The sequence below is a fragment of the Eretmochelys imbricata genome, chromosome 9 (assembly GCF_965152235.1).
Source record: "Eretmochelys imbricata isolate rEreImb1 chromosome 9, rEreImb1.hap1, whole genome shotgun sequence".
NCBI classification, from domain to species: Eukaryota; Metazoa; Chordata; order Testudines; family Cheloniidae; genus Eretmochelys; species Eretmochelys imbricata.
The window spans coordinates 16401513-16426654 of NC_135580.1; the positions used below are offsets into that span (position 1 = coordinate 16401513).

The 25142-nt window shown below is 43.9% G+C and overlaps 1 protein-coding gene across 1 annotated transcript; it reads left to right on the plus strand.

The window, feature by feature from the left end:
- The first annotated feature begins 229 nt into the window (after positions 1 to 229).
- Positions 230 to 23601, plus strand: SLC2A2 (solute carrier family 2 member 2). The gene is made up of 11 exons (XM_077826276.1): positions 230 to 262; positions 2606 to 2701; positions 4475 to 4698; positions 6114 to 6238; positions 8693 to 8808; positions 12037 to 12199; positions 13362 to 13549; positions 16015 to 16119; positions 20338 to 20439; positions 22961 to 23164; positions 23398 to 23601. Exons 1-11 carry the CDS (start codon positions 230 to 232, stop codon positions 23599 to 23601), a joined length of 1560 nt encoding a protein of 519 aa, XP_077682402.1.
- Positions 23602 to 25142: the final 1541 nt, after the last annotated feature.

Below are 25142 nucleotides of genomic sequence, written 5' to 3' on the forward strand. Positions count from 1 at the left end.
AGCTAAGCGGTGTTGAAATGCTGCTGAATTTTGGGTTTTTCATTAACATTCATGTTGATTAATCCCATCTTCCTGACTGCAAGTCATTTTCCCCCAACCCTCCCCTCCTTGTCTCCTTTCAACTGCCCCTCCTCCTACACCTGAAATATAAGTACTCTCCCAGTGTCTGGAAGAGTCTCAAGGCTTGGGAAAGGACTGCACCCAGACAATCCTCTGCAAGACCAACAGAATGGAGAAGGCTAGTAAAATGCAAGAAGAAAAGGTAAAACTGACTCTCTGGTATTTTACTGCAGTGCCAGTGTCAGGCTGCTTAATGGGGAATGCATACCAAAGAGTTGGGGAGCTATTGATTGCTCATAGCAAGAAACTGTCCATGTTTGGGACCTGCTTAGAACTTTTTTAAAGGATCATTTCTGTTAACCAAATGTTTTACTAAAATGTGCCGCCTTTGGTCAATTTTTGCATACTTGATGATGCAACTGACTTCAGTAGGATTTAAGTTTAAGTAAAGACTGAGGAACTGAGCCCATCACATTAAACATATGCTTTTTAAAACTTTATGTACTATATCTTAAACTTATTAAAGAGGCACTTGACTTACTGCTCCTTAGGATATTTCTTGTGCAGAGGAATCTGTTTAGAGAGTCTGTTTGTGGCCAGTCTCTGCTCACACTGGTGAGTAGAATGAAAATCCCAATTGCTTTATGCCCACAATGTGCAGTTCTGCTTGTACGGCCCAGTCCTGCAATGTAGGGAGCATCCTCTCAAAGATACTGTTTGCCTTCAACTCGCAAAGGAGCTAATGGGCATCGAGGGCACTCAGCACCTCCCAAGAGGCACTCACTAGCTTATGGGATCTCCACCAAGAACTACCTCTTATAGCACTCAATCCTGCATGATGTGACATGTCCTCAGCACGTACTGATGTCAATAGTGTTGAGGGTGCTCAGCATAATAGTGTGTGTATCGGGGCGGGGGCGGGAGGAGGGAGGAAGAGAATTGCCACAGACCTCAGTGGCAGCAGGATCAGACCAGACTGAGGAATTTGATCTGCAGGGGAAGCAGCAAGACTTCCCCTCCTTGCAAACCCCCTGGATGTTCCGATCTCCCTGCCCACGTCCTGCCATAGCCAGCAAACGTCATCCTCAGGGATCGCTATTATTGTTGCTTTTACAATCTCCTGTTTCGACATGACGGTAGAGTCAGCAGAGTCCCCATTTCCCATGCTGAACCAGTTATTGGCAGGTGTATCAGTAACTCTTTTCCCACCCTTAAGCTCCTATTCCTAGAGGATTTCATGCTGAAGAGGGGAAATAACTATCAGGCCAGTCATCTACACAAGCGACTTCTTGGGGCACCATGCTTTTGAGGCCTCTACATATACTGAGTGACTTACAGATCAGGCCACCTTTCCCTTCCAACAGAGGGACCAGGGGAGCAGCCAACTACTCATATTCCTCCGTGTGGTCGTGCGATAGGATTGAAAGGCAACGCACTGTCTGAGCTTGCTGTCCAGCAGATCAGGGTCCTCTAAGTCAGTGCTTCTCAAACTTTTTTCATTGGCGGACCCCTAAAAAATGGTGAATGGAGGTGCAGACCCCTTTAGAAATCTGTTGTTTGTATGGATAGACAAATTCTGTTCAGTCAACGTCTTTCAGTTGAAGTCTTTTGCAGACCCCTTAGACATAGTGTGCGGACCACAGGTTGAGAACCACTGCTCTAAGTTGTAAGGCAGGCCCGGGAAGAGATCTGGGGAAAGGCACCAGGAATTAGGACAGCATATTTTAGACTTGAGCATGAGATGAATTGCATTTAATGATATATTTGACATCAATAAGAGTGGTGAGTGCTCACCGGATCTTGCCTTAATGAATTCTTTTCAAGAGACCTTCTCTTATATACAATGTGCCATTCAGTCATCATGGTAAAAGGCATAAAATCTTCAGGCTAAATCCTTAATTACATGTGGTGCAGGTGGGCCATGTTTCTATCCCCCTGATCCTGAGCCCAGCTGGTTGCTGCTTTGTTCTCTGGTGCAACTTAGAGCAATCTCAGGGCTGCTCCAAGCTACACCTGACTGAAAGGACCCTCCAAAAGCTGTTACAGCTGGCCACAGGCCTTCCTCTCAGCACACCCCCAATATGCCCCCCGTTATGTCCCTTCCACTGGCTTTCTGGCTGCATTATGAAACTGGGACCGGCAGGCAATCAGTCTGGCATAAGTTGAAGAAGCCTCAGGATTTCTCTTCCCTACTCCCAACTACCTATGACCCCATGGGATCATTCTGGCACCTGGGAATCACCAGAAACTGGATACGCTCCCTTTCTCCTAGACATGCCCTTACACCAGGAAGGCCAAGAGTGGGGGCATGAAGGAGTTACTGCAACAGCTTTACACTCACTGAAAAAATCCTCCCCCAGCTAGTTATGCTGCTTTGCACTGCCAGGACAGTGCAGACAGAATGGGCCAAATTCTGCTCCCACGTAAACTCATGCAAACCCCCTGACTTCAGTGACAGCAGAATCCGTCCCAACGTGTTCAAGGTTTATATGGCAGAAATGTGGAGAAAAGTGACACCATTTTCTGTTTCGCAATCCTCTCCTAGCACCTCACAGGAACCTTGGTTCTCTCTGTCTTCACCGCCGTGCTGGGCTTCTTCCAGTATGGATACAGCCTTGGTGTCATCAACGCTCCTCAAAGGGCAAGTACAGCATATAGGATTCCTTTCAAACCAGGCCGTGACTTGCAGCAGCACTTATAAGCCCTGCTTCATGGCTATACTATTATTTATATGGTGTTAGTGCCCCAGAGCCCCGGTCAGGTGCTCTACAAATGCACAGGAAAACAGTCCCTGCCCCCAAAGACTTCATCTATAATAACCAATAAATTAACAAAAGCATGTGCCATTAAGATGAACTTCTCATTGCTTTCATTACCATCATTTCCATAGAGACAGTAAAAAGGTTTTGAAGCTGTTGGTCAGATGATATAAGTGCGAGCAAGCACACAATGTGAGTCTGAAATCGGGTAAATAACCTGCGGAAGAATAGGACTGTAGTAACAGAATAATCCCTGAGACAGCTGCAAGTGAATTTCTAAATTCACACCCGGGATGTCCCCGCCACCCTCTAGCTGTGTCCTCCCAGCGGTCTGCCCCCTACCCAGGCCTTATGAGATAACGGCCCAGGTTTTCCCAGCATGCACTGAAACTATCAGAGTCAGGTAGCCTGATAGGTGTGGACATGCAAACATGAATGACGCGTGGTTCTGTTGTAAAATAAAGCTTCAGTGTGAACACAACCATGTTTTCCCCAAACTGGTATAAACACACATTGTGTTCATAGGTTGCAATCCTGACCCCATTGACTTCAGTAGGGCCAGGATTTCACCCATAATGTTACAGAGCCAGGCTGTCACTGAGCTGGGCTTCTCCCAAGAAGCTTTCACAGCTCCAGGCTCAGGCAAGGGGGTTTATTTCTTTAACAGAGGTTATCAAACAAACAGAAAACAGTCTTAATTCTGCCCTCAGCCCCATGGTCACCCCTTCCAGGGATCTCTGGCACTTCAGTTCTTGGCAGCTACCTGGCATCAGTTGACTCGACTCCCTTTCTGGCACGGCAGCTGCAGGGCTGCTTCCCTGAGCCCCTAGCCCAGGGATGGGTAAACTACAGCCCACAGGCTGGATCCAGCTGTTTGAACCCAGCCCTCAAGCTCCTGCTGGGGAACAGGGTCTGGAACTTGCCCCAGTCCGGTGCTCTAGCTGGGGAGCAGGGTCGGGGGCTGTTCCACGCAGCTACCGGAAGCAGTGGCATGTCCCCCCTCTGGCTCCTATGCATAGGGGTAGCCGGGGGCTAAGATCTGCACACTGCCCCCACCCCAATTGCTGCCCCCGCAGCTCCCATTGCCTGGGAACCACGGCCAACGGGAGCTGCAGGGGTGGTGCCTGCGGACGGGACAGCGTGCAGCAGAGCTGCCTGGCCGCATCTCCATGTAGGAGCCAGAGTCCCCTCCCACACCCTGAACTCCTCATTTCTGGCCCCACCCCGGAGCCCGCACCCCTAGCCAAAGCCCTTGTCCCCTCCCACACCCCGACCCCAATTTTGTGAGCATTCTTGGCCCGCCACACAATTTCCATACCCAGGTGCGGCCCTCGGACCAAAAAGTTTGCCCACCCCTGCTCTAGCCCCTGGCCCCTTGCTCCAGGGACCCAGCACAGGAATTAGCTCTGCTCCAGGGTGGCTTTCCCTCCGCAGGATGCAGGCTTTTGTAGGCTCAGCTGTAGCCCAGCCCTCTTTAATTAGCTAGATTGCGCTCACCTACTCTGGTCCAGGGGCGCTGGGCTTAGTCTGCCCACAGGGACCAGCTACCTTGGATACTGGGTTTTATGGGCTGCAAAGTAGAAAAACCCTGACTAGGAAATGAAGGCTGCTTAGCTAGTTAGAAGCAAAACTGATGCATTCGTTTCTCACTGCAGGTAATAGAGGCCCATTACAGCCGTGTGCTGGGCATTGCCCCTATTGACAGAAGTGCCATCAATTTCACAGACACGAATGGAAATATGATCTTCCCAGACCTAGAAGAATTGGATGTAAGCAAGAGTACATTGACTCTGTACTGGTCCCTGTCTGTGTCCATTTTTGCCATTGGTGGCATGATTTCCTCTTTCGCTGTTGGATGGATTGGAGACAAGCTAGGCAGGTGAGAAACACTCTATCTCTGTAAACTGACAAATAGCCAGAAAACACTGACTAGGAAAGGGAATGGGAGCCAGCTGAGATGGCCCAGGAAATCCTCAGATTGCAGTCAGAAAGCCATCTTAACTGGCTATGAGCTGCCAGAACAGCACAAAGGAGCCAGACCTAGGGTCAAGGATCTGGCCCAATATCTTATCTGATGATTAGGACTGTCCACAAACCGAAAGCCTAATCTAGAACTAAAATCAGACTTTTGTCTCCAAATTGTATTACAGCACTCAGTACAAAAATCCTTTCCTATTCATTTCCAGTGGTTAAACCTTAAGCCACTAGATTTGAATTTTCACGTGGAGACACCTCTCCTGAAATTGTTTCTCTATTATTTTCTCCAGCTTGAAAAAAAATAATGAACCCTCCAAAACATGGCTACTGAAACTGTAAAATAGGAAAAATCTGCTTTATTAAAATCCTAAATTATAACTCTGATTTTTTTATTGTTACCTGTAGCTTTTATCACTTCAGAAAATAAAGAGGTGAACAGTTTTAATTCTAGCCTTTTTCCCCCATAACAAAAGAGACTACAGTATATGTGAAAAGAACTTGTACAAGATGTATATTAGAAATCATTAGCCATTCAGTTATTCTGATTGTACCTCTGCCATACATTTTTCAATATGCACAGTCATTATTCTTTATCCTTTAGCTTTGATTAACTCACTGACAGTTGGTCTACATTTGTATTATAATGCCTAAAAGATAGGCGTATTTCTTCATTTAAGTGCCAGGAAAACATACATGCAGCATCTTTGCAAAGTAGTTTTGACAGAAAGCAAATCATGTGAATAGCAGGGAAGTTAATCCAGAATTAAATCAAGTAAATGGCAAAACAATGGGCCAGTCCTTCCCTTGTGATGGTGGCTTGCTGCTTTGAGTTCAGATTGTGTGTAGTGATTTGTGCCCTCAGGTCCCATAGACTATCAGTAGGCCCTAAGCATGCAGTACTCCTAGTGAACAAGACATTGATTAAGAACTTAAGGCAAGATTCTGTTCTCAGTTACACCGATATAAATATGGAGTAACTCCAGTACCTTTAACTCCCTGAGCACTTAGCATGCCACACAGAGTGCTCAGTAGCCCTCAGAATTGGGCCAGTTTTTGGTAATATGGTAATTTGAATTGTCTTTTTTATTATTATTATTATTATTATTATTATTTATTATTCCTGGCAGTACAGATGCAATTATATTGGAAAATATAGTGACCTTACTTGAATTTATATCCAGAAATGCATAATAATAATTAATAAGGCCTATGTAAAGAGCATGGGACTACTCCTGGAACTTCAGAATATCTAAAGTGTAACTGAATTCAGTGCTGGATTTACTATCCCAATGTAGTTTTCTTCTTAATGAATTGCAGAGTGAAAGCCATGCTGGCTGTGAATGTTCTTTCTATCATTGGAAATCTCCTCATGGGGCTGGCAAAATTTGGCCCATCTCACATCCTTATTATAGCTGGGAGAGCAATCACAGGGCTGTACTGTGGTAAGTTAAGGCAAATTCTAAAATCTTGCTTGTCTATGTGTATTCCCAGTGGGCTGCCATGATAAGCCCATTGTACTAAGCTAGTGCACACCAAAATGGCGGCAAAACATAAAGAAGAAACTTTGAGTGAGGGGACTTGTTTTTTAACCAGCACAAATGGAACCTCATGTTTATGCCAAGACCTTGGGAAATGGAAGGTGACTCACATGAAGTAGAAGAGCGGGATCTCTTTTCATTTAAATTTTAAACACAACTCCACAGCGTACCAATGGGCAGGTTTTCCTTTCAACTAAATAAATCAGATCAGTTGCTAGTTTGTTAGAACATAAGAGTGGCCATACTGGGTCAGATCAAAGGTCCATCTAGCCCAGTATCCTGTCTTCCGACTGTGGCCAATGCCAGGTGCCCTGGAGGGAGGGAATGAACAGAACAGGTGATCATCAAGTGATCCATCCCCTATTGCCCATTCCCAGCTTCTGGCAAACAGAGGCTAGGGACACCATCCCTGCCCATCCTGGCTAATAGCCATTGATGGATCTATCCTCCATGAATTTATCTAGTTCTTTTTTGAACTTTTTTGTTACCTTAAAACAAGAAAAAAATATAGAACAAGTGTGAAAGGTGTTTCTAACATTAAGAATCCGATGCTCCACAGGACTGAGGAGGATTCGGTTGACTAAATATTATAAGAATATTCAAATACAAGGAGCACAAATTTTGCACTCATGGAGTGTTTATTCTAACAAACGATATGTTTTCAAAACTTCACAAAAACCCGTTTAAGTCAAGGCCGGATTAAAGAGCTGGACCTTCCAGTCTCTACAGAAGAAACCTACCAAACTAGTAGCACTCAGAACTTCATCAAAAGCCCCTGGCTCTGTTGGCTTTCTAGGTGAGTTCTTAAAACAGCTTAAAGTGCTTCTTTGCCTGAAACTACAGCTGCCTTTTGAACCGTGACACTCCACAGGCAGATCCCCTAGGTTCCTTTTCTACAGCCACGATTCCTCTTTTGCAGGAAAAATAAATAAGGCAGAGACCCATGTGTTTTCAGTTATTAGTGGTCTAGCTCCTTGATAATGTTAGCCTTCAGTCTTGGGAAAGAAACTCCAAATGCTTCCCATTATGCACAGGAGAAAAGTCCAAATTCACAATGATGGGAGCTCTGCCGACTTAAAAGTCATGGGTCAGATTGTCAGCTAGTGTAAATCGGCACAGCTCCATTTACTTCAAGTAAACTACTTTGATTTACACTAGCTGAAGATTTGGCCCCATTTTTCATTATCCAGAATATTAATATTAAATCAGAAATGTCAAACTACAGAAACAAATTGGCTTTGTCAAAAAGAGGTTCAGTGATCATCACTAACAAAGTTGGAAATTATGGCCATGATGTCCATTTAGCTAAGAAGTTTCCAGTTTCCACAGCAACTACAAGGAGTAGAGCTCATCAGAACCTTGGGAGGTTTCTTTGTGAAAATTTTTGAAAGCTCAACAAAAGTTTTCATTTTGTTCTCAATTCCCCCTCCTTTTTTTTCCCAACAACAAACATTATAAATTAAATTTTTCTAAATGAAAAATGTTTCCTTTAAAAAAAGGTGAGTTTTAAATGTTGGGTCCCCTACTCTCCATCTCACTATTTAACCTCTCGTTTTTGACAAAATCCCATTTTACAATAAAAAATCTTTTTATTGAAAAAATTGTGACCAGCCCTAGCAAGGATTGAGTTTATTTTATATCCACCAGAAGCTGTTTAGCCTACCTTCAGTGAGCTGTATCTTAATGAATGAGGTTTTATCGCATCCATATTCCTGGGTCAAGTTCATTATTATTAATTATTTGTTAAGCACTGATGTACTTGGTGCTGTTTAATGCAGCCCTGGCCTGTAGTGCTTATAATCTGGAAGATAAACATGGAAATACAAGATTTTAGATCAATAAAAAAGAATTACCTTCAAGAAAAACATTTTCTCCCTTAATCAGTTCCTTATCTCTGGTTACTGATGTAAGTACAATACATTTGAATATTGTCCTATGAGTCAGACTAAGGGATCTTAGGAGGGATCTCCGACCTGAAATAACATAGCTCAAAAGTTGGTTACCCAGAAGAGAAAAATGGTGAATCTTGATCTATTGGAAACAGATTTACCCAAAACAAGAGCTTGATTCTGGTCCTGATTCAGGAAAGTTTCTTTATTCTGGATAGCACTTATGTATATATTTAAATGTAAGCACTTGCTTAAATGGCCTTCTGAATTGGGGCTTCCACGAACAGTTCCTGCCAAGTGCTGAGTGTTCTTCACTTCTGTTCTGACCAATGGGCATGGAGGGAACTCATAACCCTGCAGGAGGTGCTCAGGATCACACAGAATTGAGCCCAAATTCGTTCTGTGGTGAGCTATTTCTGCTGATTGCTGAGCGGTCATTTACAGTAACTCATATGTACGCTTTGTTCAGGGCTATCGTCAGGACTTGTTCCAATGTATGTTGGTGAGATATCACCTACAGCCCTTCGAGGAGCCCTGGGAACTTTGCACCAGCTTGCTATAGTCACGGGTATTCTCATCAGCCAGGTACGTAAGAGGGTACACAGAAGCATTGAGTGATATCGTTTTAAACTAGCTGGGTTACACCAATGATATACTGACAAAGGCTCCTTCTTAAAATGCCACTAGCAAGCTGAAGGGAAATTTGGGGTGATTTATGGCACCTCCTTCCTGGATACTAAATCATTCCTAATAAAATGACTTACACCCAAGAGATGAAAAACACTACTGACGGCAAATTATCCCCCTTCCCTAGAAGGGCTTCATACACTGTCATTCACATTGAAGTTGAACACTGTGAATGTAATACCTAGTATTAATAAACTTAGTGGGCTAAAGCCTGGGCTATGGAAATTGGCATGGCTCCTGTCCCAGAAGATTCATAGAATTCAAGGTAAGGAGGGGTATTATGTTTGTCTACTTTGACCTCCTGTATATCACAGGCCAAAGAATTTCACTCTGTGCATTTTTAGGAAACTGCTTGAATAGATTCACTGTTTGCAACATCAGTGTTGTATCCCTCCTTGGTCATGATTGTGAGAAGAGCTCGGCAAACGGTGAAAAGAAAATGTCTGCCAATATTTATTTGGTTTAGAAACCTAATCTCAATTTGACAATGTTTACAACCCTTTGGTGTTCACTTTTCAATAGCATTTGAGCCCAAACACACACAAAAAGCAAATTTTAAGCTTGAATATTTTCTGAAGGCACATTTCAAATTGCACATTGCAACTTCAGAATTCACACTGTGTTGTGTTAGTGACTGTGACTTTGATAACTAGCCATCACACAGTGTAAATTTTGAAGGTTGAATGAACTGTGGCCCTTCGTGAGCTTTTCAGGACATAGGTGCGGGCACGTTAAAATTGGACGAAAGCTTATGCCCAAATAAATTTGTTAACCTCTAAGGTGCCACAAGGACTCCTCATTGTTTTTGTTTATTCATTGTGAGTCTGATGAGAGAGCAAAGAAAGGTGAAAGCAGAACTTCATAGGAAAGAATTCACTCAAAGTGCAGAACTGTACTTTTGGAAGTTCATAAACTGTCACCACTGAAAGCAATAAGAGTCCCATGTATTTCTGTAGGCAAATTTTGGTCCAATTGACTGTACTGTAACATATTTTTTTCATGTTATATATTTTCCTAAGAACATCCCATTTACAAAATACAAGAATCCAGGAGAACAAGGTCTGAGGAGAAAAAAATGTCATTTTTCTTGAGTTATTTACAGTAGGGCTTAATTTTGGCCACATGCACTGATTCAGCAGGCATTCCATTCAAGGTGTAGCTGCAGAATTATGCAGTTTCATCAATGATTCTGTCCCTAGGCTGTCAGATACTTCTATAATCATACTGTCCCATCTACTTTACCAACAAAAAACAGCGTTACAGTACAAGCACTCCTAACTGTGCCAGATACCCATGTGTAGTTAAACTAAGGGTATGTCTACACTACGAAATTAGGTCGAATTTATAGAAGTCGTTTTTTTAGAAATCGGTTTTATATATTCGAGTGTGTGTGTCCCCACAGAAAATGCTCTAAGTGCATTAACTCGGCGGAGTGCTTCCACAGTACCGAGGCTAGAGTTGACTTCCGGAGTGTTGCACTGTGGGTAGCTATCCCACAGTTCCCGCAGTCTCCGCTGCCCATTGGAATTCTGGGTTGAGATCCCAATGCCTGATGGGGCTAAAACATTGTCGTGGGTGGTTCTGGGTACATATCGTCAGGCCCCCGTTCCCTCCCTCCCTCCGTGAAAGCAAGGGCAGACAATCGTTTTGCATCTTTTTTCTGGAGTTACCTGTGCAGACGCCATACCACGGCAAGCATGGAGCCCGCTCAGGTAACCGTCACCGTATGTCTCCTGGGTGCTGGCAGACACGGTACTGCATTGCTACACAGCAGCAGCAACCCATTGCCTTGTGGCAGCAGATGGCGCAATAGGACTGGTAGCCATCATCGTCATATCCGAGGTGCTCCTGGTCACCTGTGTGAGGTCGATGAGGAGCGCCTGGGCAGACATGGGTGCAGGGACTAAATTTGGAGTGACTTGATCAAGTCATTCTCTTTAGTCCTGTAGTCAGTCCTATTGAACCATCTTATGGTAAGCAGGCAGGTGATACAGATTGCTAGCAGTCCTATTGCATCATCTTCTGCCGGGCAGGCAAGAGATGAGGATGGCTAGCAGTCCTATTGTACCATCTTCTGCCGAGCAGCCATGAGATATGGATGGCATGCAGTCCTTCTGCACCGTCTGCTGCCAGCCAAAGATGTAAAAGATAGATGGAGTGTATCAAAACAAGCAATAGACCAGATTTGTTTTGTACTCATTTGCAAACGCCCCCCACCCTCCGTCTAGGAGACTCATTCCTCTAGGTCACACTGCAGTCACTCACAGAGAATGTGCAGCGAAGTAAATCTAGCCATGTATCAATCAAAGGTCAGACTATCCTCCTTGTTCCAATAAGAACAATAACTTAGGTGCACCATTTCTTATTGGAACCCTCCGTGAAGTCCTGCCTGAAATACTCCTTGATGTAAAGCCACCCCCTTTGTTGATTTTAGCTCCCTGTAAGCCAACCCTGTAAGCCGTGTCGTCAGTCGCCCCTCCCTGCGTCAGAGCAACGGCAAACAATCATGCATCTGAGTTGAGAGTGCTGTCCAGAGCAGTTGCAATGGAGCACTCTGGGATAGCTCCCGGAGGTCAATACCGTCGAATTGTGTCCACAGTACCCCAAATTCGACCTGGCAAGGCCGATTTAAGCGCTAATCCACTTGTCAGGGGTGGAGTAAGGAAATCGATTTTAAGAGCCCTTTAAGTCAAAATAAAGGGCTTCATTGTGTGGACAGGTGCAGGTTTACATTGATTTAACGCTGCTAAATTCAACCTAAAGTCCTAGTGTAGACCAGGGCATAGAAGACCAAATTGTACTGTCAGCTATGCTGGTGTAAATATAGAGTAACTTCACTTAAGTCTATGGACTTATTCCAAATTTACAGTGACCAAGAGCACCACAATTTGGTCCATCATCTAAACAGGGCCTTGACATGACTTGTCCAAGGCTTCATGCCATTTGTTAGTTTGTCCATTACAAATATGTTCCATAATTTATGGAACCAAGCTGTTGGGATAGGGAGCTCCTATTTGCTTCCAACTTCCTTCCCAGCTGATATTTGAAAGTTCAATATTAGTCTAGAATTTCTGGTTTTACAACCTAATTTTGTCTGATACATTTAACACAGCTCCATAATTTCAGATCCTTGGACTAGACTTTCTGCTTGGCAGTGATGACATGTGGCCTCTACTTCTTGGTCTATCTGGTGCTGCTGCTCTTCTTCAGTTTTTCCTGCTTTTATTGTGTCCAGAAAGCCCTCGATATCTTTACATTAAACTAGGAAAGGTGGAGGAGGCTAAAAAATGTAAGACATCTATTCTGTTTCGTTTTTAAATCATACATAAAATAAAACACTCTGGTTGCTTGGAGCAGTGCCTGGGTAACTCATTTGCATAGCTGTGGGTCTTTATTCCATTCCATGTATGAGCCTTGTTGGACTGAGAGCCATAGACACCATATGTGTGTCTATGCACTGAAAAATGCACACCCCATCATATGTTATTATTTATCTACTAAGCCAGGGTTAGTCAAAATTTGCATAGAGCAGAACACATCTTAATGGAGTTCAGAGCTGTGTGGGAACTAAAATTTCAGGTTTCGGGAAAATCCCACCATTCTGAAATTAGTTTACATGCTGAATTGGCATGAAAACAAAGAATTTCAAAAAATTTCCACAGAATGAAATGTTCAAAAAAAAGTCCTTTCAGGTCAACTGATGAAACATTTTGACTTTGACTTGTTTAAACTTTTTGTTCTGGGCTTGACCCAAAGCACATGGGAGTCAATGGGAGTCTTTCCAATGACTTCCATGGACTTTAGAATAGACCATCTGTCCATATTTCAGTATTTCAAGGAAAATCTATGGCTATAACTTATAATATGAATAAATTTCTAAACAGAAAGTTGTTTTGAAACAAAGAATCAAAATGTTATTGAATCGCTTCATTTCATTGTAATTTTTGTAATGAAATTTTGTTGTAATTGACCTGTTCTGGCTACGAACATTTTCAGTTTGATGAATTAGCATTTTCCATCAGACAAACATGCCATCATGAACCACGTTTAGTGGAACTGCATCTCATGGACACCTCTCCTCCTTTTCCAATGCCACCTGCAATTGCACATTGTGTGTGACAACAATAGCAATCGCCTTTATGCAGTGTGGCTGGCTCCTCCTCTCTATTTCCAGCTTTTTCTACAAGAAACAAGAGCCGTCCACATTAGGAAACAACTGGAAACAGAGAGGAGGAGCAAGACTTGTACAGCCTTTGAGTACTTCAGAGGTGCTTCGTAGACCAACAGTTGTCCACAGACCATAGTTTGGGAACAGCTCAAGTACACGGTATTGTTAATTCTCGTTTTGATCTGTCCTTATCCTGGTATTGATTGGAATGGTTTGGTTGTTAATGCACTCTCAGTCCTTTGATATTTACTTTGAGATAAAAGCATGTTCTTTTTCCCTTGAGGCTTGAAAAGGCTCAGAGGAGACTGTGACTCCACGAAAGAGATCGCCGAAATGGAAAAGGAAAAACAAGAAGCTGCCAGTGAAAAGAAAGTCTCCATCAGGAAGCTTCTCAGCTCTTCCAGTTACAGGCAGCCAGTCATTGTGGCACTGATGGTTCAAATATCTCAACAGTTTTCAGGAATCAATGCAGTGAGTTTGCCTTCTAAAAGAATTGATACTGATCAGTATTGTAAGGAACATCTAAGGCCACAGTGGTCCTTCAGTATTTGCAGATTGAAATCAAATGGGTGTATATATGAGCCTGTTTTGCTGAAAATCAGATTGCATAATATATGTTAGGTACTAATATGGCCCTACTCACCATGGTATCTGAGCACCTCACAGACTTTAATATACTTATCCCTTATCCTCACAACACACCCTGGGCAGTGCTGCTATCCCCATTTTACAGATGGGGAACGGTGGCACGGAAAGACTAAGGGTATGTCTACACTGCAGCTGGGAGCAAGCCTCCCAGCCTAGGTAGACACTCATGCTCAGTGCCGGGTTTACAATGGCTCCAGTGGCTCCATGGAGCTGGGCCCATGCTCAGAAGGGGCTCTGGCCTGCTCTGCTTGCACTGCGCCCCGAAACCCTGCTGGCTCCCCCCGGCCACCACTTGCTCCTCTCGGCCTGCCCGCCAGCTAGCCAAGGGCTCCTCTCCGCTCCCTGGCCCCACTCCCTGCTCCTCTCTGCCCCCTGGCTGAACCCCAGTGCACCTCTGGCTCCGGGCAGTCTCAGCTTTCCACCACCTGAGCGGCCCCCTGCCTGTCTCCCCGGTGCTGAGCCGCCTGGGACTAGTGCAGAAGCCTGGCCAGTCTCAGCCAGGTGGAGGGGGAGACAGTGTAGAGGGCTTGGCTGGGCCCCTCCAAGCAAGTGCGTCTTGAAGGACCCCGGCTGGGGCAGACCTTGGCCTGGCTGATCGCGCCACTCCCGAGGGGCCAGAGCAATTCCTGGCCCTGGGACCAGCCCTGGCTGTGCTGTCAGCTCAACCTGGCAGACACAGTCGCCTCCCAGCAGGGCCAGTGAGTGTGGCCGGTAGGCAGGGCTTGGGGGAGGGAGTCTGTGGGGAGCCTGGGGGGGTGCTGGGCTATGAAGGGGCAGGGAAGATCTGTGTGTGTTGGGGCACTAAGGAGTGGGGGTTCTGTGGGGGGTGGTGGGCAGCTGTAGTGGGGATGTGGGCAGGGGTGGTGTTGTGCAGGGCATGTGCATTTGTGGGTGGGTCTGGGGGGGTGCTGGGTATAGTGGGTCCGGGTGGGATCTGGCCATAGGAAGTCAGGAGGGCTGTGTGGCGTGGCATGGGCCCACTCCCAAGGGGAATGGGCACACTGGCAGCACAGGGCCGGGCCGGCCACTGTGCATCTGGCAACTGCCGGTTTGTAAATAGTGCCCTCACATTGGGTGGAGCGGTGCTTCCCCGCCATGCCATGCCCCATTGCCTCTGGCTGGCCCCTCGCTCCGGGGACTAACCTCCCCGCACCATGCTCCATTGCCTCCATGAGGGCCCACAAATATGTTTAGCACCAGGCCCACAAAAGGTTAATCCGGCCCTGCTCCTGCTATTTCTGCTCAAGCTACTGTACAAAAAAAAGCAGTGTGGACATTGTGGCTCAGATGGCAAATATCAGAACCCCCAGGTCTGAGCTCAGGTGACTAGCCCAAGTCTCCACCAGAGCTGCAATGTCCACACTGCTATTTGTAGCATGCTAGCTCTCACTGACTCATTTCCCGGCCATTGCTGGGGCCTCAGGCACTGGAGCAGGTCTGTCCCTCCTATTCTCTGCCTGTGACAGTCTAGTCTCATGTGACCTCCTTTGGTCTCATTTCAGTTGTTGGGTTTGGTGTACAGATGCTGGGTGGTGCTGGTGGCCTGTGCTATATAGGAAGTCAGACTAGATGATCTAGTGGTCCCTTCTGGCCATAATCTCTACCAGGGCTGGGAGGCTCCCAGCTGCAATGCAATGTACACAAACTCTAAATAACTTGCCCAAGGTCAGACAGGAAATCTGTGGCAGAGAAGAAAATGAACTTGGGTCTCCCAAAGACCAGACTAGTGCTCTAATTACTGCACCATTCTTCCTCTCTTCCTACAATATACTGTAAGGGGAAATTCTGCACTGGCAGAGGAGATGGAGTAGGTGACCTACTCATTTTTCCTCCTATCTCTACATCAGTGAGAAAGGATTCACCTTCTCTTTGGAGAGAAAGGAAAACATTTAAATTATTCTAATGAAGGAAAGTGTATTAAAAATTAATTTAAAAAATCAGCCATATTAAGAGGTTTGTCTAGCATGCAAAAGAAGCTTGCCATTCTGGCGAATTGGCTTTCAAGAGAAAACCCAGAATTATATGGCAGAAAAACAGGTTTGGGTTTTTGTTTTTTTAAATGTATATATTCAGTGGTTTAAGATGGGAAATTCAGTAGGATTTCTAACTCCCTTCGGCTCCTTTGAAATTTCTAACCTTAATTATTATAACAAACTGTTTAAAAAATAGTTGGAAAAACAAATCGTAATTACTTCAAATCTCAGCCAAGAAAATGCAAATCTTCCCTCGAAGACAGAAATTTCCACCTGCAGTGGGGTATAACCTTTCATCCTAATTTGTTTCGATAGATCTTTTACTACTCTACAAACATTTTTGTAAGAGCAGGAGTTGATCAACCAGTTTATGCAACCATTGGTGTTGGTGTCGTGAACACTGTCTTCACAGTTATCGCCGTAAGTAAATATCTCTGTGTTAGATAGCTTGATAGCCCAGTCAAAAGAAAACTCACTATAATTTGATTATAAGAAAAAGATTTAATCATGGTATTGGAGGGAGTTGTGGAGCCAAGAAAGTCACAAAGAGCTGATCCTGCAAACCTTATGCACAGGAAAAATACTTACTTGCATGAGAAATGATTGCAAGGCCAAGTCCCAAAGTATAAACTGCACTATCAAATGTACTGAGAATGAAAACTCTGCCTGGTTCTGTACAAATCATGAACCTCTACTGGTTTGTGTTTTCTGCAAAAGTAAAACTTGTGTCAGTTGTTAAACTGAGTCCTGGAGACTGAAGTTCTCTTGCTTATAGTCTTAAGAACATAGGAATGGCCATACTGGGTCAGACCAAAGGTCCATCCAGCCCAGTATCCTGTCTACCAACAGTGGCCAATGCCAGGTGCCCCAGAGGGAGTGAACCTAACAGGTAATGATCTAGTGATCTTTCTCCTGCCATCCATCTCTACCCTCTGACAAACAGAGGCTAGGGCACCATTCCTTACCCATCCTGGCTAATAGCCATTAATGGACTTAACCTCCATGAATTTATCCAATTCTCTTTTAAATCCTGTTATAGTCCTAGCCTTCACAACCTCCTCAGGCAAGGAGTTCCACAGGTTGACTGTGTGCTGAGTGAAGAAGAACTTCCTTTTATTTGTTTTAAACCTGCTGCCCATTAATTTCATTTGGTGGCCCCAAGTTCTTATATTATGGGAACAAGTAAATAACTTTTCCTTATTTACTTTCTCCACACCACTCATGATTTTACATACCTCTAACATTTCCACCCTAAGTCTCCTCTTTTCCAAGCTGAAAAGTCCTAGCCTCTTTAATCTCTCCTCATATGGGACCCGTTCCAAACCCCTAATCATTGTAGTTGCCCTTTTCTGAACCTTTTCTAATGCCAGTATATCTTCTTTGAGATGAGGGGACTATATCTGTACACAGTATTCAAGATGTGGGCATACCATGGATTTATATAAGGGCAATACGATATTCTCTGTCTTATTCTCTATCCCTTTTTTAATGATTCCTAACATCCCGTTTACTTTTTTGACTGCTGCTGCACACTGCGTGGACGTCTTCGGAGAACTATACACGATGACGCCAAGCTCTTTCTCCTGATTAGTTGTAGCTAAATTAGCCCCCATCATATTGTATGTATAGTTGGGATTATTTTTTCCAATGTGCATTACTTTACATTTATCCACATTAAATTTCATTTGACATTTTGTTGCCCCATCACTTAGTTTTGTAAGATCTTTTTGAAGTTCTTCACAGTCTGCTTTGGTCTTAACTATCTTGAGCAGTTTAGTATCATCTGCAAACTTTGCCACCTCACTGTTTACCCCTTTCTCCAGATCATTTATGAATAAGTTGAATAGGATTAGTCCTAGGACTGACCCTTGGGGAACACCACTAGTTACCCCTCTCCATTCTGAAAATTTACCATTTATTCCTACCCTTTGTTCCCTGTCTTTTAACCAGTTCTCAATCCATGAAAGGATCTTTCCTCTTATCCCATGACAACTTAATTTACATAAGAGCCTTTGGTGAGGGACCTTGTCAAATGCTTTCTGGAAATCTAAGTACACTATGTCCACTGGATCCCCCTTGTCCACATGTTTGTTGACCACCCTCAAAGAACTTTAACAGATTAGTAAGATACGATCTCCCTTTACAGAAACCATGTTGCCTTTTGTGCAACAATTTATGTTCTTCCATGTATCTGACAATTTTATTCTTTACTATTGTCTCAACTAATTTGCCCAGTTCTGACATTAGACTTACCAGACTGTAATTGCCAGGATCACCTCTAGAGCCCTAGTCTTGTCTATAGAACAGCTACAATGTGGGGAACACTGGTAAATGCTTTTCATTATTGCCCTGCCAGTGTGCCTCAACCTCTGTCTTATCTCTGATATTATCTATTGTATTTATATAGCACCCATCCTGGTAATATCTAGATTATGTTCTGTATGACCAAAAGGATAGTTCAAACTTCATGGCCCATTTGATCAATAGTCTTTCTGCCTAGAATGCCAACAAAATTCCAGTTAGTAACCAATTGAGGTTCTTTTCATGGGGATACTTAAACAACAGGTATTGGATACAGAAAACCAAATCATTTTCCTTAGGCCTCCAGATAGCCTTCTGATGATGAGATGACTTTCACCCACTAACAACCAGGAGTGGATTTGAACCATCAATCCACAGCTGTAGAACTGTGTAGCCTACCATCACCAAGCCTGTAAGCCACCCCAGTCTCTCTGGACAAAATTGCTTTCATGAAAAAACACCAGCATTCCCTATTAGAAGGTGGTTTGTGTAGTTTATTGTGAAATGAGGGGTTTAGAATGAGTTCCTGTGACAGCCCTTTGTATGTTCTACTGCCATGGCATATCAGTTACAGTCATGTTTAGCTTGCTGCTTGATGACATTTACTCTTCAATTCTTTGACCATGAGTATTTAAATATTACCTAATATTTGTCAATCAGTTACATACCTACTGTCTGTTTTCCCAAACCATTTGCACTGTGTTGGACCTTGACCAAGGGAGCAGAAATAGCAATCAGAATTTGCAATCTGCAACCCAGCGAGATGAACTGCTTGAGCTAAAAGCCCCATTTAACCTCTAGGAAAATAGATGATCATGTCTTATCAACAGTCTCAGAGTGACCACTGCTTAGGGATCTGTAGGAGGCAAGGAGTGTTCCTGGCCACAGGGAAGAGAGGCCAGCCAGGGACTCATAAGTGGAGCAAGTCCTGAGGTGTTCTGCAGGAATAAGTAGGTAGATTGAGGCCTCATATACAGTAGGAATTTACATTACTATAGCTATGTCTCTCAGGAGTGTGAAGTCCACTACACTTATTAGGGAAGGTCTTCACTACCCGCTGGATCGGCAGGTAGTGATTGATCTATCGGGGATCAATTTATCACATCTCGTCTAGACGTAATAAATCGATCCCTGAACGCGTTCCCCATTGACTCCGGAATTCCAGCTCGCGAGAAGCGGAAGCGGAGTCGACGGGGGAGCAGCAGCGGTCAACTCGCCACCATCCTCACGGCCAGGTAAGTCTACCTAAGATACGCCAACTTCAGCTACGCTATTCACGTAGCTGAAGTTGCGTATCTTAGGTCGATCTCCCACCCTCCCAGCGTAGACCACGGCTTAGCAATACCGACCTAACCCCTGGTGTAGACTGTGACATGTTGACAGAAGGTCGAGGACATGGATCACCAATGCCGACTGGAGAATCACTACTGTCAGAATAGGTAGTGTCTACACTGAAGTATGATGCAGCTGCGCCGCTGTAGTGTTTTAAGTGTAGACATACTCTGATACAGCTGCACTTGCGCAAACCCTAGAGTAGACCTGGTACATTAGTGTAAGCCATGACTTGTCTGGTGCATATTACCCCGGTTTGAAATTTGCACTGGTGCCGTGTATCCAGGTGGATTAAAAACCCCAATGTAGACAAGGTCAGACTAGTAAAATATCCCCAAAAGAGGTGCAAGCTTCTTCCACTTATCTCAATGGGTTGCTAAATGTAAAGGATCATTGGGGCACCTTCACCAGAGAAAAATCCTAATTGAAACCAAGAAAAGCTGCATTCATGCCAGCCACAATTTAAACTGATGAACTACATCTACACTAGGGGGTTGCACCGGGGACTAGAATCTACTCCAATATGGACAAAGCCTCTGTCTCTGAATACAAAAATTCCATGATGAATCACTTTACTTTGGGAAGACAATCACCAGAATAAGAAAGGTCTTGATTTTTTTTCTTCAAATTGGAAGGTTAGAATCTATAGAAAATAACCTGTGTGAGAAAGCAGCGGAGATGCCTTTAGTCTTTGGAATATGTGAGTTCTGCACATCCATGGATTTGCATTGTCCTTTGCTATGTTGCTCTGTTCAGTAGCTGGTTAACAATCTCCACCAGCAGATATCATCATAGTGTAAATTAAGGATCTTCATTCACTACCTAAGTGCAAAGCTCTAACACATGAGTTAAAAGAGCAAAACCATTAGCTGATAGCAGTAGTAGGCTGTTATAATCTATGAGGACCAATTCCTGGAAGGGGACTTGATGTAGGTTTCATATATGTGTTACTAATTGAAGACTGCAGGTTTGATAAAGCCTAATATACATCATGAATTTCTACAGGTCTTCCTTGTGGAGAAAACAGGGAGACGGTCCCTGTTTATTGCTGGTTTGATAGGTATGCTAGCAAGTGCCGTAGCCATGACAGTTGGACTTGTGCTCCTGGTGAGTTGTTTTTTTTTCCTGGTTTCACTCCATGGTTTGGTTTCTTGTCCGTTTGCATACAAACATATTGCCAATGACTCTATTTAACACTGAGTATGTTGCAAGTTTATTTCAGATAAGGAGATCAGAAAATAATCCTCCCTCATGCAAAATTTCATAAGCATCATCCAAATCACATGATGAACTCCCAGCTCACACACACATGTTACACCTTGCCTTGTGAGATGATCTCACACAACATAAGTAAACTCTGATGCCTGCTTTGCTAACCCCATACAGCTTTGAGAATGTTGGAACTTCTACCATAATAGACCAGTCCTTCAGAGAGTGCATTTAAGAACTTTCCATGTAGTACAATCATCGGCTAATTTCAAGACATTTCATAACATTGACAGTTATGCACACTATGGCAGGTATAATAAAATCTCATGCTTCAGAACATAAGCTGATCACTATAGATGTTAGGAAGGAATTGTTCACTACGCCAGGCAGTGCTCAGTTAGCCTGTGTTTTCACTTTCCTCTAAAACATCCGGCACTAGCCTCTGCTGGACCCAGGATATCAGACTTGCAGGGTCAATGGTCTGCTCCAATATGACAATTCCTATATTCTTATTATAAGCCCCAGCCACAACCACAGACTGTATACCTTCATGCTTTGTAGAAGCACCTTTTCTAGAAGTGAATCTAAGCATTGTGGTTCTGTCCTGTCTCTCGTCCCTGTACTTGCAGTTTTGAGTCTTGGGGTGGGAACCTTTGTTTGGAATTAGGAACAGGCTATAACATCAGAATACATTTATAGGGGGATTCAGAGGGGAATGTACATTTCGGTGGTGGATCTTCTGAACCATTTGAGATTCTCTCCTCACTAATAAGAATAGAATTTGGTATCCGCTAGAGGGCAGAATTTGTCCCAATAAATTAATCAAATATGTGACTTTGTGCTTTGGAATCTGGAATCAAATTCTACCCTCAGTTAAACTAGAGTAAATCCACTCAGCCAAATACATAGGTGATGCATAAGGCTATGAATCTTACCTGTCAATGTGTAAATGTAAGGGAGTGAAATACTAGCCCAATTGAAATCAGTGGCAAAATTCCCACTAATACCAATACGGTCAGGATTTCACGCTCTGAGCCTAACAGAATCTGAGTGTAAGAGATCTAAAATATTGGTGTAAATTACCTGTAAATAAGATGTGATGTAAAGTAGCAGGTGACTTTCTTTAATAAACACCCTCTTACACTCTCCTGGTAGTTGCTTCCTCTGCTACTCTCCTCTCTCTGGCCACTCAATGGGTGCATCTACACTGCACACTTCCTTCAGTGGCATGCAGTCTATATACCCCTAGCACAGGTATACATAGCGGTGTAGCTAGCGAGGCGCAGCTTAGGCAAGTAGAATAAAGACATGCCTGGAGGGTGTGGGCATGTATGCAAGCACATACCATACCCGTTCTCTTGTTGCCCAAGCTGTGCCTCTGTCTTTACCCAGCTATTCTGAGCAGCGTAGTGTCCCACTGCCTTTCCCCATCGAGGAGAAATGAGCCAGCCAGAGCCTTTCCCCCTTGCTGGAATCTCTCTCTGCTTCCACCCCTCCGCCAGAGCCTTTCACTGACACATGTAGCTATGCCCTGCAGTATGGATGCGCCTTGCTTTTCACTGTGGTGTGTAGCTACACATGCACTACACGCTGCTGCCAGGGGACTATGTGCCAGGGGATTATGCTGCCATAGTGCAAATATAATCAGTATATGTTTCACCTGCTTAGGGTACATGTACGCTGCACAGCTCTGATTGCAGCACATGTAGATGTACCAGAGCTAGCTTTAATCTAGGTACCAATAATAGTGAAGCTATAGCAGCATGGGGCTTCAGTGTGGGCTAAACAAGCCCCCCTGGGATCCTGGGTAGGTACTCAGGTGGCTGGCACATGCTGAACGCTGCCGTGGCTTCTCTGCTCTGGTACTAGATGGATTAAATCTAGCTTGGGGATGTCTACATGTGCTACAATTACATATCCCCAATTTATAGTCTAGACATACCCTTAGATTCCCTGTGACTCAGGTTCTTTATGGTCCAAAGCCTCATCTGGTGAAAACTGGCATCACTCCATTGGCTTCACTGGAGCTATGCTGTTTTACACCAACTAAGGATCTGGCTCAGTGGATCACATCCAGAGGTGATGCATAGGGATATAACTTGCATTTGGGTCAGTGGATGGGGATCTAAGCAGTCTACAGGCACTTCTTCTCACTGATGTGAACCCAGAGTAATTCAGCTCATGTTAATGCAGCTGCTTTGGATTTACCCCAGTGTAACTGAGATCAGTAAATGGCCTGCTGCCTTTAATCCATTACAAGTTTAGTTCGGCATGTCTGTTGCTTTTACCCAGCTTGTCTGAACTGAAAGAAACTTCTGCAGCAGCTCAACAATTCAAGAAATTAACAGTGATGAAAGATGACTGTATTGGAAACCTATACTCATGTTGTGAATTCACTTTTACTTACTTCTGTTTATAGAGCACTTTTGCTTGGATGAGCTACGTGAGCATGGTCACAGTTTTTCTCTTCGTAATTTTCTTCGAAGTCGGGCCTGGACCAATCCCCTGGTTTATTGTTGCTGAACTGTTCAGTCAAGGGCCCCGCCCTGCCGCCATAGCCATAGCTGGATTCTGCAACTGGACCTGCAACTTCATCATTGGAATGTGTTTCCAGTACATTGCAGTAAGAAAAGTTCCTAAAATCTTGCACATGACAGATACCCTCAAAACATTGGTTGAGATTTCCAAAACAGTGTAGGGGGATGGACACACATATCTTCCATTAAAATTAACGGAAGATGGGTGTCTAAATCTCTCTAGATTGCTTTGAAAATCTTAACATTTGCAATACAAATGATAAGGAAACCATGGGGTTGTTATTAATTCATCACTGTGGTTTCATTTTTCCCATTACAGGATCTGTGTGGCCCTTATGTGTTCATGACCTTCGCCGTTCTGCTCTTCGGCTTCGTTTTATTCACACACTTTAAAGTACCAGAAACAAAAGGAAAGTCTTTTGAAGAGATTTCAGCTGAGTTCCGCCGCAAGGGGCGCTCAGCAATAAAAGGACCCAAAGCTGCAACTGAACTGGAGGGTTTGCGAGGCAGCCAGGAAGCATAAAAACCGGCAAACTGTGTACAAGAAGGAGAGTAAAGAAATATATTTTTTAATGCATCTGAAAACACCTTAGACAAAAGCATGGTTTTGTAAAAACACCGCTGATCAAAAACCAGTAGGTCAAGTCAGTATCATGCTTCTGACTGATATACCTGGTAGTGTATGTATCTACTGCCCCTGAGACTAACCTGACGTTATGGTCTAAGGGCTCAGTGTATCTTGGTGTTGCCCTAAAAAGACATAGGAAAGAATGGAAGGAATAGATACAGAAAGGCTTCCATGGTGCACTGAATTGATTCAGTACAGTAACAATCTTCATTCGCTGGAGACAGGTATACACCAACCAAGAGCATAATGCAGAAGGGGCAAAAGAAAGAAAAGAGATGCTGCAATTTATTCTTATGGATGGTTTCATCCTTTCTTCCCATGCCTGTTTCTTCCTTTGCTGAGTGATAGGAAGCCTGGGAAAACCAAATGCTACTGTAGTTGTCATACTAGCATAAAGACATAACTAGCTGAAGGTGCTAAATATAAAAGAGTGAGTGAATTTGCCACCTGATCCTACAGTGGTGTAGCCTGGCCTATATTTCTTTCCTCTCTAACTTTTACTCCTTTGATGTTAAGGCTTCAAGACTAATTCTGGACTCATTAAAGACAATAGGAGTTTGGTCACTGACTTCAGTGGGACCCAGATTTGGCCCCATAGCATATATTCAGGTAATAAGATTAACACAATCAGCTAAATTCATTCCTGGTGTAATTCTGTTATCTTGGCTGCCATTATACTGGAAAGGAATTTGAGCAATGACTGTCGTGTGATACACTGATCACAGGTTAAGCGGTAGCTGAAACTATGCATACAAGATCACGTGAAAACCAGCAGTGCCAACTGAGATACCACAGAATAGGAGGTCAGACCTTAAAACACTTGTTCACAAGTAAAATGGTACAGATGTGACAGGAGGCAAGTATCAGAGATTGCCAGTCAAGAGTTTTATACGGTACGTTAAATAGTAAAATAGATATTGTGAATGATATTAGGCTTGTGCCTTCAATGTTATTATCTTTGCCTATTACATAAAAGTGCCATGAACAATGCTGTCGATGTTTGTTGGCTTTTGTTGCTACTTTCCCTAGGTCAGTCTTGACTGTGGGAGCTAGACCCCTTGAACATAAGAGCTAGCGTCTCAGGACGAGCTTTTCTGATGCTCAGATCTCCCTGTGTTGCAATCATTGCACTGGCCCTGAGCAAACTGATTTTAAAATGTGCTGTGTAGCGGTTAGAGTAGAGGCCTGGGGGTCAGGAATCCTGGGGCCTGATAATCTTGAAGTAAATGGGAGTTGTGTGTGCCCTAGTTTATATTCCTGGCTCTGCCACTGATTCACTGTGTGACTTTGGGTAGATAAAGCTTCAATTTGCCCATCTGTAAAATGAGTACAATACGTGGATGTTGTGCAGCTTGACTTTTTAGTATTCGGAAAGCACTTCAAGAGCCTCATTGGGAAGGCAAAGCATTATTAGATTGAAAGCCTTCATGGGGCTG

Coding starts and splice junctions, on each gene's coding strand:
- SLC2A2 (XM_077826276.1), top strand. CDS start 230: ATGGAGAAGGCTAGTAAAATGCAAGAAGAAAAG. Junction 16,120..20,337: donor CTGTCTTCACAGTTATCGCC/GTAAGTAAATAT, acceptor GAATTTCTACAG/GTCTTCCTTGTGGAGAAAAC. Junction 23,165..23,397: donor TGTGTTTCCAGTACATTGCA/GTAAGAAAAGTT, acceptor TTCCCATTACAG/GATCTGTGTGGCCCTTATGT.